Here is an 18,530-nt window from a genome sequence, read left to right as displayed (position 1 = left end):
TGAAAACCATTCTGATACCTCTGACAGTGGAATACATGTACTGGTACTGTTGTTGTTAAGATTGTACGGTAGACAACTTTTAGATGCAGTAGTATATAAAAACAAGGGAAAAAATGTCCAGTAGATATGGGCTCTAAAACGCATACCTGAGGATCTATGAGCACTTGTTCATCTTAGTTGCTGTGAAACACATCCTCTCTACTGAACAAGCAGTCATAGCTCTTGAGGTATGCATTTTACACCTCATGTTTACTGAACAGTTTTTCTTGTTGAGGTCCATACTACCGCCACTAGAAGTTCCCAACACTACAATCTTAGCAACAACAGTACTAGTACATGTATTCCACTGTCAGAGGTATCAGAAATGTTTTCCTTTATAACTTTCGGCTCGTTTGTTTCAGGTACAGTAACCTAACTTCAAACTGACACATGTATCCTTCTCCATCATCAAAGATAGTTTGTAACATCATCACGGAATCACTCTGTATATACATACTTCGACGCTCAGTAGCGTCGTTGAATTATGTTTCCGGATATGGGTTCCTTTACAACTTGACCTACAACCCGCGCATGATTAGCCGAGCGGTCTGAGGCGCTATAGTCATGGACTGTGCGGCTGGTCCCGGCGGAGGTTCCAGTCCTGCCTCGGGTATGGGTGTGTGTGTTATCCTTAGGATAATTTAGGTTAAGTAGTGTGTAAGCTTAGAGACTGATGACCTTAGCAGTTAAGTCCCATAAGATTTCACACACATTTGAACTTGACCTACAAAATCGCACCTTCAAACTCGAGAAGTGTGTAACATGAAGTGTGGAACACTTAATTTATGATTCTTTATTCTAAAAAAGCAAAATGGACTTAATTTGAGATTTTATGTATGAAGTATAATTACTTTGCATAAACGGGATTGTAAGGGCCTTTTTTACCGATCATGTGATAGGTGCTCACTTCTTGGGCCGCACATTACGCTTGCCTTGGGCTGCATGAGGCTTTCAGGCCACGGTTTGGACATCCTTGATCTACACCGTAGACTAGATTGCTCATTGGCGCTAGTGTAGCGTTCCCACATTGAAGCCGCCATTTGCAAGGGAACGCTGTGTTTGCACTTACTGTTAGTAAATTACATAAAACATCTGATAAAACATGCATATACAATGATTTAACACATGCAAATCACGTACACGAGGACACTGTATCACTATTCAAAACCTGTGTGATAATGAAACGGCAAGCTCATATTATAACGGAGACTACAGTTGGCGCCCGCATCTCGTGGTCGTGCGGTAGCGTTCTCGCTTCCCACGCCCGGGTTCCCGGGTTCGATTCCCGGCGGGGTCAGGGATTTTCTCTGCCTCGTGATGGCTGGGTGTTGTGTGCTGTCCTTAGGTTAGTTAGGTTTAAGTAGTTCTAAGTTCTAGGGGACTTATGACCACAGCAGTTGAGTCCCATAGTGCTCAGAGCCATTTGAACCATTTTAACTACAGTTGGCGCTGATGACCTCGCTGTTTAGCGCCCGTAAACCTCAAACACACACACACACGAGACTACAGTTACTCAAGTCGAAGATAACTGAAGAAAAAATACGATAAAACTGAGCAAAGGAAGATAGTTAAAATTATTCCATACAAAAAATAAACTACAGGCTGAAAAACAAGCGCAAAATACAGATGTGTCAGGAAATATTAAACAAGAATCGCGAGTGAAAAACTTAGCGAATGACAAATTAATCTCCCAATCAGCTACTTCGTAAGTTTGAAGTAACTATCTTTAATCGATTACATCCCGCATTTTCGCTCCTACTTGTCAGAAACGGGCCCTAAATTTTTGGATAGATATCTGTAACTTTCCGTCTTCTGATGTAGATTTAATATGGAAGACTAGGAAACTACATTCTTAAGGTAGGCTTGATAACTCAGCAGAAATTGTGAAGTAAACATCCTTTTATTTTATTCTTCAGTTGCCTTTTGTTATCTGTCATACCCTTCATATCACTCGGCCGGTATTCATACTCGTCCCTTCAAATGGCGGCTTCAGTTCAGGAACAATTGTCTCACTTTGTACCACTATGGCGTGGTAGGGACTTGATCTACATCTGTACTCAGCGAACCATTCGGAAAGTTCATGGCATAGCGTACTTCGCGTAGGTCCATTCATTGGGTATGCAGTTTATTAACAATTGATACACGACATCTTACAAACAATAGGTACAGGTGAATAGGTAGATTGCGTCTTCACAGATTTCTGTAAGGTGGCCGACACTGTGCCACATCGCCGACTACTGAGCAAAATACAGTCTTTCAAAATATGCGATTGGTTCAAGGAATGTTCGAGAGGGTCGCCCATGGTGTGCAAAACTGCACGTGTGCCGGATATGCTGCACGTGTGCAGTCCGAGGCTCAGCCTGTTTCAGTACCACTCGGCTAGTCACGCCTTTGCTCGATCCCTCACGATACAGTGCCACATTTCATTTAGCAGTGCGATGCGACGTTTTTCCTGCCGCCTTTTGGTGCGGCAATTTTCCATCGGCACGACTTTCTTTAGTTCAGCAGAAACGTGCAGAAACGTGGTATCAGCGCTGTTTATCCTTCGCTATTTGTTAGTGGTATAAAGGCAGCACACAGAGCCAGTAGCTGTTTGCACAAAAAGAGGCAGCTAGCGATCTATCGTCACAAACCTCTAAAAATTAACTGGTATCGCAGAAAAGAACGACGAGCATTCTCAACATCTATTATGCAGTCGCTAATCGACAGTACTGCGAATGTGCTATGGAACAGCATTACAACACCATGCAAAGGAAATTAGAGATTTAATTGACTATTAAAGAGCAAACAATTACAACGACCTACAGATGATCTGTATGAGATTCGTTATTCTGAACATCAAGAAACACTTTGTGCTAGATTTGGAAGCATGGAGCGCTTGATGAAACCGGTGATACGAATAGCAATTTTTTTGAAGTTGCATGCATTATTGTACGATCACTTGCAAACAGGTTTTGATGGAACTGCATAAAGAGTACGGAGACGTTGTATACAACTGTAAAGTACATTGGTTAAGTTAAGAAACATGCCTGGAACGATTTTTCAAATTATGACACGCAACTGTTGAAGTTCTTAAAGAAAGAGGAAGGTAGGAACGAAAATTAGAACATCTGAGACGGATTGTAGATTTTGCATTTTAAGTGGACTTTACTGCACACTGTCCACAGTATGACACTGCAAGGTGAGGAACGACTTATTTCTGATTTGACAGGGATGATTCAAATGGCTCTGAGCACTATGGGACTTAACTTCTGAGGTCATCAGTCCCCTAGAACTTAGAACTACTTAAACCTAACTAACCTAAGGACATCACACACATCCATACCCGAGGCAGGAGTCGAACCTGCGACCGTAGCGGTCACGCGGTTCCGGACTGAAGCGCCCAGAACCGCACGGCCGCACCGGCCGGCTGACAGGGATGCATTTAAAAGAAAATCGCGTAGTAGAAGGGACAAATCCTGATGAATACAGTGCATTTGCCTAAGCTCAATGGCATTAAGGAAAACGGGTCTTTTGAAGAATTCATTGTGCCGTTGAAAGAATTACAAGATTAGTTTTCTAATCGTTTTGAGCACACTGCCGATTTCACTTCCGTTTTTGAGCTGTTTTAGAGACTGTTCGCCATTTTAGTTGAGAGAACTCCTGTGTACGTGCAGACGGAACTGATCGATTTTCAATGTAATTCCTGTTTAAAAGACAAATTCTTTTACATTAAGATTGTCCAGGAGTTCTATGCCTTCTACGTCTGGAAGAGTTTCCACATTGCCATAATGAGGCTGCAAACGTAATACAATCTTGCGATCAACGTATCTTTCGATCATGAAAATGAATAAGTCTCAATCATGTGGCCTCCTAAGTCTCGAAAATCTGCGTCTGTCCATCTGTTGAGACTTTAAAGCACATATTAATTTTCATTATGTCTTCAGTATGCAAAAATAATTAAATAATACCTAAAATTGTGACGTTTTCCAGTTTACCTCTCTCTTTCCCATCTTCCCACTTAGACAACTTGGGTGATAGTGAGGGATGTGTGCACTTGGGCAGAGCTCCGCACGTGTGTATAAGAGCTTCACATGTGTGCAAAATTCTTGGCCGCCCAAGTGCTAATAGAACCCAGTACTCGTGCATTGTTCTGGACAGCGAATATTCCATAGAAAAGAAAGTAACTTGGAGGGTGACAAGGAAGTGGCAGAAAAGTATCGTCAGTGTCGCTCGTATGGAACTGCAGAAAACTTGGACAACATTTCCACTTCATGTAATGAATGACGGCTCTCCAAAAATGTGGATAAATCTAAGATAATGCCTGTAGCAAAGAGAAAGGATGGTATAGTAACGTTTACAATATTAGTGTTGAACATACTGAGCACATTACATAGTGTAGGTACTTAGGGGTAGTGCTAGACCTGTTGGAAGGGCTCTGGGAAAGTGTGGTGAACCTGTAAAGGAAATCGCATACAAGACGCATGTGCGACCAATTCTTGAGTATTGTTCCAGTGTTAGGAGTCCTTATCAATTTGGCATGACGACAGACCTACAGCGAATTCTGAGATGCGCTGCTAGAATTGTAACGGCTTGGAGTAGTCGCTACGAAAGAGTAACAGAAAAGTTCGGAGAACTTTTAAATGGAAATCCTTGGAAGAAAGACAACCAAGTTTACACGAAACTCTTTAGGGTAAACGCTGAGAAGCGGTATTCGAAGGAAGCTGTGCGAAAATTATGCTGCCATAAACGTATATTTCGTTCAGGAATCATAAGAAAAAGATAAAACAGATTAGGGCACGTACAGAGGCATTTAGACAATCGCTTTTCCCTCGCTCACTACGCAAATTGAATAGGAAAGAAAGTGAAAATATTGGTATGATGTGCCCTTTGCCATGCATTGAACAGTGATTTGAGTATTATTTACGTACATGCAGTTGTAGTACAATGCGTTCGGAAGGTCCCTGTGCACTGGGTTACGGTCTGCAGATGTAGATTCAGTGGAAATTCGAAGCAAAGTTGGAAAGTCGGCAGAGCATAAGTTGGCAGAATTGCTTTTTTTTTATAGATTCGTGATTGTTTTCCAATTTGTTCCACTGTTGCGTAACAGTCAACTATTTGGTTCCTTTGATGGAACCTATTGAATGTAATGTTTAGTGTTTGGATGTTCAATTTGTTTTTAAAATTATGACGCTATCAACTGAGGAGGGTATGTTTTTTGTTGAACGTATATTTCGGTAATACAAAGATTTAGTGCAGGAGGCATTTGCTGAAAGATTCCCGAGTACAGCTGTGCGTGATCATAATGCGGTTCGTCGACTTAGAAATTTCGAGAGACAGGTTCAGTGTCAGATGCCGAACTAACTGGCAGACCACCTAAACTAAAGGAATAGAAGTTGGATATTTCTGATTCTATGCAGAAGAGCTCAGTGAAATCATTGCGCAAGTTGGCACAAGAAAAAGCTATCGGGCTTGCAACAACGCGTAAAGACGTTAGAGACTCATTAAACTGTTCCCGTGTAAAGTGACAACAGTGCAAAAACTGAAAGACGCAGACCATGAAAAGCGAATCCGTTACTGCACATTGATTACATCTTTTATTGAGAGGAATCCATTAACATTCTTGATGTTACCCTCTATGGTTCCAGTTAGCATACAAAACACACGATTATGGTCAACGGAGAATCCTCGTGCCGTGCTTAAAAGGCCGTTGCATGATCAGAAAATTATAGTCTGGGTAGTGATATCTAGACGGCGCCTTATTGGAACTCTATTTTTTGAGGAAACCGTGAGCAGTAAATATTGATGATCCTCGGCCGCTCGGGATTAGCCGAGCGGTCTAGGGCGCTTCAGTCATGGACTGTGCGGCTGGTCCCGGCGGAGGTTCGAGTCCTCCCTCGGGCATGGGTGTATGTGTTTGTCCTTAGGATAATTTCGGTTGAGCAGTGTGTAAGCTTAGGGACTGATGACCTTAGCAGTTAAGTCCCATAAGATTTCACACACATTTGAAAATTTTTGAATGATCCTCGATTTCATTGGCCAGCTAAAGAAAAACGAAATCAGCTGTTTGTGGTTTCAACAATTATGCCGCTACTGTGCACAGAGCTAACAATACTTTGCGTCTTCTGGAAGAATTTTTTGGGGACCGTGTCCTTGCAAGAAACTTGTGGCTCCCATCGCCCTCCGGTTCTTACTACAACTGATTTTTTGTGTGTGTGGGGAGCAGCAAAATCGGTAGTGTGTCGCAGTCGCCCTCGCAAGCTTTATGATTTAAGAACTGAAATAACTGCGTACGTGAGAAGCATATCACAATCAGATCTTCAGAAAGTGTTTTATTGTAAAATTCGGTAGGTTAAGTCTAATAAAGACATCCGTGGACGTCGTTTCCAATATAAGTTGTAACTGCACAACAACTTTCCGAACACCCTGTAGAAGGACAGTCTAAATGGCTTTGAGTGTGCTATTATTAGTCCAGTCTTGTCTTCTCAGTTCCTGCAGGAATAACACGTAGGAAGTTGGGGTATTTTCCTAGACTCCACAGTTACTACGGTCGTTGAAGACTTTGTAAGCAGGCCTTCACTGGATAGTTTGTGTCTGTCTTCAAGCGTCGCCGAGGTCAGTTTTTTCTACATTTCTGTGACACTTTCCTATGTATCAAAGAAACTAGTGACCATTCATGCTGCCCTTCTTTGTACCCGTTCAATATCTCCTGTTAGTCCTAGCCGATACGGGTCCCACAATGGTGAGCAAAATTCTAGAATGAATCACAAGAGTGTTTTGCAAGCAGTCTCCTTTGTGGAGTGGTTACATTTTCCTATTAGGCTACGAATGAACAAAAGTCTGCCACCAGTAACCCGGGTGATTATTCAATTTCATGTTTCTACAAACTGTCAAATTCAGCTGATTTTGTATGTTTACCAATCCAGTGATATTATAGTCACAGGATACAATGTTTTTTCGTCTTGTAAAGTGCATAGTTTTAGGATTCTGAAAGTTTATATTAAGTTGCCAATCTCTGCACTGATCTGAAATCTTTTCAAGATCTGAATGAATATTTGTGAAGTGTTTCTCAGAAAGCACATTGTTGTTAGATAAATACATCATCTGCAAAAAGTCTGGTTACCGTTAATTATGTCTGTCAGGCCATGAACATACAATATGAACCCAAATGTCCTAATATACTTTCCTGGGGCTGCCGTAAGTTACTTATATATCTGCTGACGACTCTCCATTCCAGATAACGTGCTGTGACCTCCCTCACAAGAAATCGGCAATCCAGGCACAAATTTCATTTGGTACCCCGTAAGATCTTGTTTTGATGCTAAACGTTGGTTTGGCATTGAACCAAATGTTTTTCTACAGTCAAGAAATAACGAATTTACTTCATTGTGTTGATCCACGGCTTTCAGGACGTTATGTGAGAACAGCACGAACTGGTTGGCTTGAACGATATCATTCTATCCGAAATATCTTATTACTTTTGAGCTCAGAGCATCTTCTAAGATTCTACAATAGATGCTTGTCAAAGATATTGGATGGTAGTTTTGTGGATTATCTACATACATATTCGGAAAGCCGCCATACGGTGCAGGGCGGAGGGTTTCTTGTACCCCACTGTAAGTCATCCGCTTTCGTGTTCCGCTCGCAAACGGAGCTAAGGAGAAATGACTGTCTATATGTTTTTGTACGATTTCTAATTTATCTTGTCCCCGTGGTCCTTACGCAAGATGTGTGTTGATGGCAGTAGCACTGTTCTGCAGTCTATCACAAATGCCTGTTCTCTAAACTTTCTCAATAGTGTTTCGCGAAAAGAAAGTATTCTTCCTCAGGAATTCCCGTTTGTGTTCGCGGAGCATTCTCGTAACACTCGCATGTTGATCGAATCTACCGGTAACGAATCTAGCAGCACGTGTCTGAATTCCTTCGACGTCTTTCTTTAAGCCGACACTGCGGGGATTCCACTCGGAACAGTTCTACAGAATCGGTCGCACGAGTATTTTGTAGATGGTCTCCTTTACAGATGAATTAGACTTTCCTAGAATTCAACCAATAAACCGAAGTCGACATTTTTCCTTCCCTACAACTGATCTTATTAACTCGTGTTTCATATTGTCTCGCAACGTTACGCCTAGATGTTTAAGCGAGATGACTGTCTCAAGCACCACACGACTAACATTGTAATTTTTCAATTCATTTTATTCGTTTCAGGCGAGGCTCATTTCACCAGATACAAGTTTTTCATATAGTGATACAGAATGACTATATCACTTCATTACAAAACATAAAATATAATTGTACGAGATAATTAGCCTACAAAGTACATTAGTCTGACTGCACAACACATATTAAATCAAAATGAAGGGGAAAAAATATAAAAGAGGACACCAAGTGAAGCAGGCAAAAGGAAATATAGACGTCTAAAAACGAGACTGGCAGAAAGTGCAATATAGCAAAGCAGGAATGGGTGGAGGAAGAAACGGAAAGTTTTAAAAGCGTACATGACTGTGGGAAAGATAAATGTAGTCGATGGGAAAATTATGACAACCTTTGGAGAAAAGTATGAATATCATGAGCTAAGATGGGAAGCCAATGCTAGGCAAAGAGGGGAAGGCTATACAAAGGAAGCTTTTCTTGAAGGTGTACCAACGCCCATACGTGAAAGTTAGGAGAGCAGGAGTGATAACTTTACTCTGATGATTGCAAATCAAAGTGGAGGCTTCATGTGACACGTTTATTAATTTTGAGGACTTCATCCAAACTCAGCTTTTGTCTTTTTCTAAGCAAGCGGAGAACGTCGGGCTGTATTTGGCGGCTGCGATCTCGACTGACTCAGCAAGTGCAGTCAGACTTCTGTTACGCTCACACTCGGTCTAACTGCTGTATTGACCAACCTAAAGATTATCACAGTCTAGGCTTATCTTGTTTGCAGTGTCGGATTCCGTATATTGTTGACAACTGCCCTCTGGCGAGGTCGTCGTTCACTGTTATCAATTTTGTTCTAATCTTCATCTCCCGTTGACGATCTTCGCGATATTGCAATGTGATGTGGTACATAAAATGATATCGCAAAACACAATACACAAAAAATTGTACATAGATCCAGTTATCGTTCTCTTCAACCTATTTTTCAGCTTTGCGACAGTTGTCCCATAACATAGAGAATTTTGATATGTGAAGCGTGACGGATATTTGTATTACAGAACCATATTCGACGTTATAATGCGTATCCCATGAACTAATATTTGAGGTAATAGGTACTTTTGGTTTCTATATTTGTGAGGATGAATTGCCATGAATGAATCTGCTTATGTGAGAGAATCTTATTCCTCTTCACTTTAGCCAAATTTTTTCAGCATCTTTTATGCTGCTTTGTGCAAAATAGCTGGCGTTAGTCATGGCTGTTTTTGTTCGTAACACCAAGGGCTACATTTTTTCGCCTTGCCTTAGTGTTTTGCATCTTATGGCTATTTGAACGATCGCCTTCGTAATTCAGTGGTCATCGCGGTTGACTGCTATGCGGGAGACTTTCTTCTTCTTCTTCTATATTTCGTGGATTAAGTTAGGACCGTGTTTTGTCTTCACAACTTATTTTTCCATCTCCTTCTTGGTTTTCCTACGTCTGTTCTTCTAGTTGGTTATAATTTATTAATAGGCTACATTATCCTGAACTTAACCTTACTCTTGCACAAAGATGAAAAAAATGAATTAAATGTACTGGCAGACAATGGAAGTTTTAAAAATTTTTAAATAATTTTCTATTTGGTAACGCCTACTCCCTAGATGAACTTCCGAGTAGATAGTGTGTACGTATTAGGGTTACGATTATTATCAAATTTTGTTGTAGACTGGGATTTTAATAAAAAAATTTCAGTTATGTAAATTTGATCTGCTTGTAACCATGTCTCGACAGAGGAAATGTGTCTTACTTGTAAACCTGCTTACATGTCCTGCACGATCCACGGAACATGCAAGAAACTAAGTGTGTTTGACATTACTATACGCGTTGCAAAGTTATGCTTACTGTCACCACTTTTCCAGTCCTATCATCACAAATAAGGGTATCTTATTCGCACGGAAATCGTTTGTTTCCTTGTACTAACTTAAACGTACACCAAGTCGGGTTGAAATAGCTTCAGGTGTTTCTGATCTACGCTGGAACACACATAGGCATAGACATTTCTGGTCACTAACATTGCAACGCTATGATGCGGCGTTTAATGAAAGTGTAAGTGGAATGAAGGGTGCTATATGCTTGGGTATGAAAATGATTAACATTTCAGCGCAGTCGCACAATGCAGGGAGGAGTATTAACCTTGTGGTGCAAGATCTCTTTTTGTCCGTGTTTGCTTCCTGACATATAATTAAGGAAACGCGATTCTGCCTTGAGCAAACACAAGCAACAATTAGTGTTTGTTCAAGGCGGTATCGCATTTCCGTAGTTATAGGTAGCTGACTCCTCATTCAGAAATCGCATTTGAATGTTGTTTGTTTGTGTGCAGATCGCGTTATGCCTCGAGTAAGAAGGAGAAACATGTACCAGCAAGTGTCGGAATTCGACGTTATAGCGGCGTATAGAAACGTCGGATTTTCGTTCCGTGATATTGCTGCTCAGGGAGATCGCGATCCCACGACTTTCATGCCAAGAGGAATCGACTGGTTTATGAGGTCCATACTCAACGCTATGAATGCTCTCAATGTCTCCACGTGATGAACACTCTGAAAGACAGACATATTGCTCGCTCACCCGTGCGACGTAGCTTGCAGCGAAGAGCCAAAGAAACTTGTACACCTGCCTAATACCCTGTAGGGCCCCCGCGAGCAAGCAGAAGTGCCACAACGCGACGTGGCATGGACTCGACTAATGTCTGAAGTAGTGCTGGAGGGTATTTGACACCATGAATCCTGCATGGCTGTCCAAAAATCCGTGAGAGCACGAGGGGGTGGAGATCTCTTCTGAACGGAACGTTGCAAAGGCATCCCAGATACGCTCAATAATGTTCATGTCTAGGGAGTCTGGTGGCCAGCAGAAGGGTTTAAACTCAGAAGAGTGTTTCTGGAGCCACTCTGTAGCAAGTCCTGTTCGAATTGCCCAAGTCTCTCGGAATGTACAATGGACATGAATGGATGCAGGTGATCAGACAGGATGCTTAAGTACGTGTGAACTGTCAGAGTCATATTTAGATATATCAGGGCTCCCATATCACTTCAACTACACACGCCCGACGCCATTACAGAGCCTCCACCAGCTTGAAAAGTCCCCTGCTGACTTGCGGGGTTTATGGATTCATGAGGTTGTCTCCATACCTGTACACGTCTATCCGCTCGATGCAATTTGAAACGAGCCTCGTCCGACCAGGCAACATGTTTCCAGTTACCAACAGTCCAATGACAATGTTGACGGGCCCAGGCGAGGCGTAAGGCTCTGTGACGTGCAGTCATCAAGGGTACACGAGTGGGCCTTCGGCTCCGAAAGCCCATATCGATAATGTTCTCTTGAACGGTTCGCACGCTGACAATTGTTGATCGCCCAGTATTGAAATATGCAGCAGTTCGCGGAAGGGTTGTACCTCTGTCACGCTTTACGATTCTCTTCAGTCGTCCTCGGTCCCGTTCATGCAGAATCTTTTTCCGGCGCCAGCGATGTCGGAGATTTGATGTTTTACCAGACTCCTGATAGTCACGGTACACTCGTGAAATGGTCGTTCGGAAAAATCGCCATTTCATCGCTACCTCTGAGATGCAGTGTCCCATCGCTCGTGCGCCGATTATAACCCCATGTTGAAACTCACTTAAATCTTGATAACCTATCTACCAATTGTGGCAGATACCTGTTGTCTTGTACAGGCGTTGCCGACCGCAGCGCCGTATTCTGCCAGCTTACATCTCTCTGTATTTGAATAAGCATGCTCACACCAGTTTCTTTGGCGCTTCAGTGAAGTACAGCTCCGTCACGTACACTGAGTTATGAAACGGGCTTATCTGCTGTAAGACAAGCACCGTACTAATAGTGCGACGCCGTTTGGGGCTCCGTGGACTATCAGCACGGCGACTATTGTTGCATTTTCGTTGTCGTGCCAACGGAGTGAGCTGCGTTGACGGCGGTGCGCCCAGCGATTATATTATATAAATCATTAAAGTTGCAGTTCTCTGTGATGGGCACAAAAATTTCGTCACGTCCTCTTTTCAGACGGATCGCGGTTCTCCGTACAGTATCACAATTGACGTATCCGTGAGTGGAGGCTCCGAGGAGAACAAACGTTGTCTGGTTGCATTCGTTGTTGTCTTAAGGGCATGTGACTGGCGTGTGGTATGGATTGCCGTTGGGTAGACAACACCGTCCCCTTTCTTTTGCATAGTCTGTAATTTGTACAGGGGCCGATACATTTCTGGCCTGTTAAAGACCAGTGACTGTAGCCATCTAACGAGGCCTCCGTGGCGTTATTTTTGTACAAGGTAACACTAGACCGAATTTGTGGGTGCTGTCTTGACCATCCTCAGTAAAGTAGGTGTGTGACTGTTGCACTGACCAGCAAGTTTTCCAGATCCCTCAGTCATTAAAAATACCTGGTCTTAGGTTACCTCGAGAGTAGCACGCCACCACTCGTAGGCGGTTACGATTGTTCAATGGCATACAGAAAAGCAGCACAGGAAGATGTGCCCATATACGTCATCCAATTTTAATATGACTCAGTCCGCCCCCCGGTAGCTGGAGTGGTCATGGTGACAAAATGTCAATCCTAAGAGCCCAGGTTCGATGCCCAGCTGGGTCGGAGATTTTCTCCGCTCAGGGGCTGGGTGTTGTGTTGTCCTAATCATCATCATTTCATCCTCATTGACGCGCAGGTCGCCGAAGTGGGGTCAACTCGAAAGACGTGCACCCGGCGTTCTACCCGACGGGAGGCCCTAGCCACACGACATTTACTTTTATTTAATTTGACTCAGAGCCCACCCGCATTAGGGCTGTTCTTGCTGTTAGAAGTTTCAACTCTGTGTGCTAAATTCTGCACCATCTGCAACCCAACCCCTCCCCCCCCCCTAAAATCATCTACAAATTTAATTTGTACTATGATGTAGAAGCATAGTAAGTAAAAGTTAGTTCTTTACTATCAATCCTGGTGCCGAAACTATAATAGCCAGCAGTGTATATACACTGTCTCACAAAAAAGTGGAACACCCAGAAGACATGGGCGGATATCAACGTAACTTCATATAAAGTCATACACATGAACACCATCGGCGGATATATAAATCATTAAAGTTGCAGTTCTCTGTGATGGCTAGTACGGCCACCAGGCAGCATTAGTGTTGTTCGTGTTTAGGAGTGTTACGAGGCACGGTAGGTTACATAAGGGGCGCGAGCAGCGTCAGATGTTGAGTGATCACGGTGAAGAACACAGAGATCTCGCATACTAGTCTGAGATAGCGTTATTATCACCTGACAGCGTCTGAGACAGGCTCATTGTGAGTTCCATTTGTCCGGCTGGTCGAATTGTTCAGTATTCAGATTTGTCGGGAATTCGGATGTGGCAGTGGCCCGTATGGGAACGCGAGGACAGCCATACCCATTAACACTGTTCCAGTCTACCATGTCTGACCATCACAAAGGAGGATCACCATATTGGGCACCAAGCACATCGAAACCACTTCAAATCTATACCTGCCGTCTCACAACAAATAGACTCCCTGCAACGTTCTGTGTCCTCCAACACCGTTGGTCAGATCCTAACAGCAGCTGGGCAGGGGAATTTCTGTCTCATATGTGGACTGCTGAAGGATGGCATCGCAGTGTGTTCAGTGATGAACCACGGTTCAGCATGACCTAAGATGGTTATCGTCAGCATGTATGTCGGCGACCTGGGGAGAGGTCCCATTATTACAATGATCTGGAGAGGCGCAATGGGTTTACTCCCGTCATAATGGTGTGGGAAGCCATCGGGTTTGATTTCAGGTCACAGCTAGTAGTGATTCAGAGAACTATGATGGTTCAACAGTCTGTCACGGACATCCTGCGTTCTCCGGTGTTACCTCTAATCTGACAGTATCATGGTACCATTTTCCAACATGACAATGCTTGTTCACACATGGCACGTGTCACTATGAACTGTGCCGGCCTGAGTGGCTGAGCCGTTCTAGGCGCTAGAGTCTGAACCGAGCGACCGTTACGGTCGCAGGTTCGAATCCTGCTTCGAGCATGGATGTGTGTGATGTCATTAGGTTAGTTAGGTTTAAGTAGTTCTAAGTTCTAGCGGACTGCTGACCAAAGAAGTTAAGTCCCATATTGCTCAGAGCCATTTGAACCATTTTGAACTCTTCAAATACAGACCACATGAACTGTGGATACACGTCATGTGTCTTCAATGAACCATTTTGATCTATGAAGTGTCCACGTGACACTGAGATAGTCCCATTCCCAGTAAGATCCCCAGACCTGTCCACATCAGAACATGTGTGGAACCAGCTCTGACGTCAACTCTGCCACAGTTCTAGTATCTGGGATATCAAGGATCAGTCACAACAGTTTCTGTCCAGCTTGCCTCTGCACAGGGTGCAACGGCTTTATGACTCCCTTTCAAACTGATTCAGCACATGTTTCCAGGCTAGAAGGAGTGGAACGCCATATTGGTAAGTGGGCTCCAACCGCCAAATTCATTGCAAATGTGACTCGATTGCCGGCTGGTGTGGCCGTGCGGTTCTAGGCACTTCAGTCCGGAACCGCGTGACTGCTACGGTCTCAGGTTAGAATCCTGCCTCGGGCATGGTTGTGTGTGATGTCCTTAGGTTAGTTAGGTTTAAGTAGTTCTAAGTTCTAGGGGACTGATGACCTCAGATGTTAGTGGTCAGAGCCATTTGAACTATTTTTTTGTGACACGATTCTGTAATCACTGAAATGACACTATATACCCTTTCAGTCTACGAATTTTCATACCGTTTCCTCCTCCTGTTCCGGGTGCTTCACCATTTCGTCAAGCAGTGTAGATCAAGGATGTCCCACTGTACTACAGCTACGCTCTACACCAAGCTCTGTCAGACAGACAGCGGCGTTTGGTGGGTGCAGGTGAAGAGCCACCCGTACGTGGAGGGCAACCGGGAGTGCCGGCCGGTGATGCTGGAGGCGCTGATGCTGCTCTACCGGCGCGAGAACCCCGGCGGGCCGGCCGCGCTCGCCGCGCCGCACCCTCTGTCGCGGCCGCGCGTCCCCTACGAGGTGGTGCTCGCCATCGGCGGCTGGACCGGCGACGGCAGCACAGCCTGCTTCGAGATGTACAACACGCGCACCGACCAGTGGACCGAGGTGCGTGCCCACTCCTCCCACCCAAATGAGGGCGGTCAGTGTTTCTCCCTTTGGAGAGCCCAAATACACAGACAGCGGCCACTGATGAAATCTACACACCAGAACAGTTTGTCCGCCAGGAAAGGTGACTGATCTGAAATAAAATAAAAGAGGTTGTTTATTTTTAGTCTATATAACGTGTCATTGAAAACAGGCTCCTTATGAGTCAATAGTCAACTGAAAGCGTTGGAAATACACAGAGGTGACAACAGTCACGGGATATCTCAGAATATCGAATCGGACGTCCTTTTTTCCGGCGTAGTGCAGCAACTCGAAGTGGAACGTTTTCGGCAAGTCATTGGAAGCCCCTGCACAAATATTTAGCCACGCTGCCTCTATAGCCAGTAATAATTGCGGAAGTGTTGTCAGTGCAGGATTTGTGCACGAACTCACCTCTCCATTGTGTCCTACAAATGCTCGATGGGATTTATGTGGGGCGATCAGGGTGACCAAATCATTCACTAGAATCGCACTTTTTTTTTTTCGAACCAGTCACGAACAATTGCGGCCTGTCATATGGCGCACTATCACCCATAAAAGGTCCATCATTATTTGGGAACATGAAGTCCATGAATGGCTCCAAATGGTTTTCAAGTAGCCGAACATAGCCATGTATAGTCAATGATCAGTTCAGTTGAACTAGAGGGCCCAGTCTATTCCATGTAAGCACAGCCGACACCAGCAAGGAGCCACCACCAGCTGACACAGAGCCTTGTTGACAACTTGGGTCCATGGCTTCGTGGAGTATGCGCCAACTCGAACCTTACGATCAGCTCCTATCGACTGAAATCGGGACTCATCTGACCGCGCCATGGTTTTCCAGTCGTCTAGAGGCCAACCGATTAGTCATGATACCTGGAGAGGCCTGCAGGCGATATCGTGCTGTTAGCAAAGGCACTCGCGTCGGTCGTCTGCTGCCACAGCCGACGAACGGCATACAAAGCGTCTGTTGGACTTCTATTCAATTTAATACAATATTCAACGTTCGGACGTGGCTACATTACTTTTTTCACGACAGAAGTTCAAAATACACCGTTAAAGTTTAGTTTTTTTACGTGCGGCCAGCGCTGTTAAATTTAAAGTTTAAGGTACTCGAAATACCACACTAGTTAATTCTTGCACCCATTCAAAAACGGCACTAGCAGTTACGCAAATGTAAAATCAGTCATATTTCCTGTGGGACGGATTGATTAGAAGACCCTCGTCTACATCTACATGTGCACCTATACTCCCCCCCCCCCCTCCCCTGTTCCAGTCACTGTTGCTGTGCGAAACAACGATTGTTGGCAGACTTCGGGCGTGGACTCCAACCTCTGTAACTTTCTCTTCGTTACCTGCGCACGCTCTTCAGCCTATCACAGCTCAGTAGTTACTACTCTTTCTAGACAGCCTATATACAAGGAGAGTGATGTCTGGTGGTATCTACATATCATTGTACACCAGATAGCTCAAGAAATATGACGTCATAAACAATTAGATTCGTGAAAGGGGGTGCAAAGTACCCGGACTATACTCATCAAGTGTTTAATAATGACAGCACTTCACTACTTCCAACATGATTTAAACATAATTTCAAACCTTTTCCAGATTCTCTCTCGCTTACGTGCTTAACGCCAAATATTTACCACATTAACTCATTTGTAAAGTAAACAAATACTTGAAGCTGCTTTATACGCAGGATTTCGACTCGTTAAGGAATTGGGGGTGAGAACTTACGATGTTAACCTAACAGCCACAAGTGCGCCTGATTGTGACATACAGTTATGAACAGGAGAGGGCCTTAAAAGCTAAAAACTGGTTACTAAAGGAATAAAAATGTCTGTGGAACATCTAGAACATTGTTTTCAATGTTGTTCTCGAAGCGTGTAAGGTATACTTGATTGCGAACGATAGTCAAATGTGCGCAAATTCTGCTGGGCGTTTGCTTTCCTCGGCTATACTTCCGTACGTTCGTGTTCGCAGCGCTTGGCATGCTAAATACCGAGCAGCCGCTCCCACAGCTGTTTGTCATCTTCAGGTGTGGGAAGAAGACCCAGCGGGCCCGCGCGCGTACCACGACATCGTCGTCATCGGCTCCGACGTGTACGTCATCGGCGGTTTTAACGGCCGCACCGTCTTCCGGTCGTGCCGCTGCTTCAACGCCGCCGTCCAAGAGTGGCGAGAGGTCGCGCCCATGAACTTTCGCAGGTGCGTGCCGCACACTCCCTTTTACGAGTACGACAATGAATGACCACATTAAGGACGCTCACCGAATCGCGTGTCGCCGTCGTGGCAGGAATGACTCGTCGGTCGCAGACACCGCTAGCTTACAGCAGAGACTAGATGCTCAGACCTCTCCAGACATCTTTCAGTCACCTCCAATGAGGTTAAGATCGAGAGACCACGGGACTTTCACGTGAGTGGAGCTTTCGCCGGAAAATTCCGAACGGCTTGGCAACCTTGTCATTGTCTCGCTGCAAGTACAGGTAGCCTTAGGAGCTTATAAGCGAATAAACAGTTTACAGAGTGTGAGAGCGTACCCTCGTGTCCTCTGTTTCTGGTAAGGGAATATTGTTGCTGCGTCAGATATCTCATCAATTCATAAAAGTTTCGAGACTAGACTAACAAACAATGAAGAGGAAACTTAAAAATGGTTCAAATAGCTCTGAGCACTATGGGACTCAACTGCTGAGGTCATTAGTCCCCTAGAACTTAGAACTAGTTAAACCGAACTAACCTAAGGACATCACAAACATCCATGCCCGAGGCAGGATTCAAACCTGCGACCGTAGCGGTCTTGCTGTTCCAGACTGCAGCGCCTTTAACCGCACGGCCACTTCGGCCGGCAGGAAACTTAAGATGATGGTCTTACTACTTCAAGTGTTCTATATAGTCCCCCCCTCCCCCTCCACTTGAGTATAACATACAAACATGTGAAACTGTCAGAAAAGTTCTTCTTCGGTATGTTGTTCAAGTCTCACGTCACACTGACTTGAATGTCGGTTATGTGTTCAAGGCGTTAATCCTTCCCGTGAATTTCTGCACTTTGTCGTTTTGCCGCAGTTTCGTATTGAGAACACAACGTCTCGTGATGACCTTTTCCATAAGATAATTGTCCGCATTTTGCATTTCAGTCACTCGTGGTTGTTTTTGTTTGAGAGTTCCTTGAGTTAGAGATGTTGCTCCACTGCGATTTGTGACA

The 18,530-nt window shown here is 44.2% G+C and overlaps 1 protein-coding gene across 1 annotated transcript in view; it reads left to right on the top strand.

Moving 5' to 3' along the window:
• Positions 1 to 18,530, top strand: part of LOC126456004 (kelch-like protein 10) — an 89,440-nt gene that overhangs the window by 43,682 nt on the left and 27,228 nt on the right. Inside the window, exons 5-6 of the mRNA XM_050091760.1 lie at positions 15,074 to 15,310; positions 17,367 to 17,536. Coding sequence (XP_049947717.1) covers positions 15,074 to 15,310; positions 17,367 to 17,536 — 407 coding nt within the window. The remainder of the gene's footprint in view (positions 1 to 15,073; positions 15,311 to 17,366; positions 17,537 to 18,530) is intronic.

This window comes from Schistocerca serialis, chromosome 2 (genome assembly GCF_023864345.2).
Source record: "Schistocerca serialis cubense isolate TAMUIC-IGC-003099 chromosome 2, iqSchSeri2.2, whole genome shotgun sequence".
Classification (NCBI taxonomy): Eukaryota; Metazoa; Arthropoda; class Insecta; order Orthoptera; family Acrididae; genus Schistocerca; species Schistocerca serialis.
Note: the sequence above shows the minus strand (reverse complement) of the source record. Positions and strands in the feature narration are given on the sequence as shown.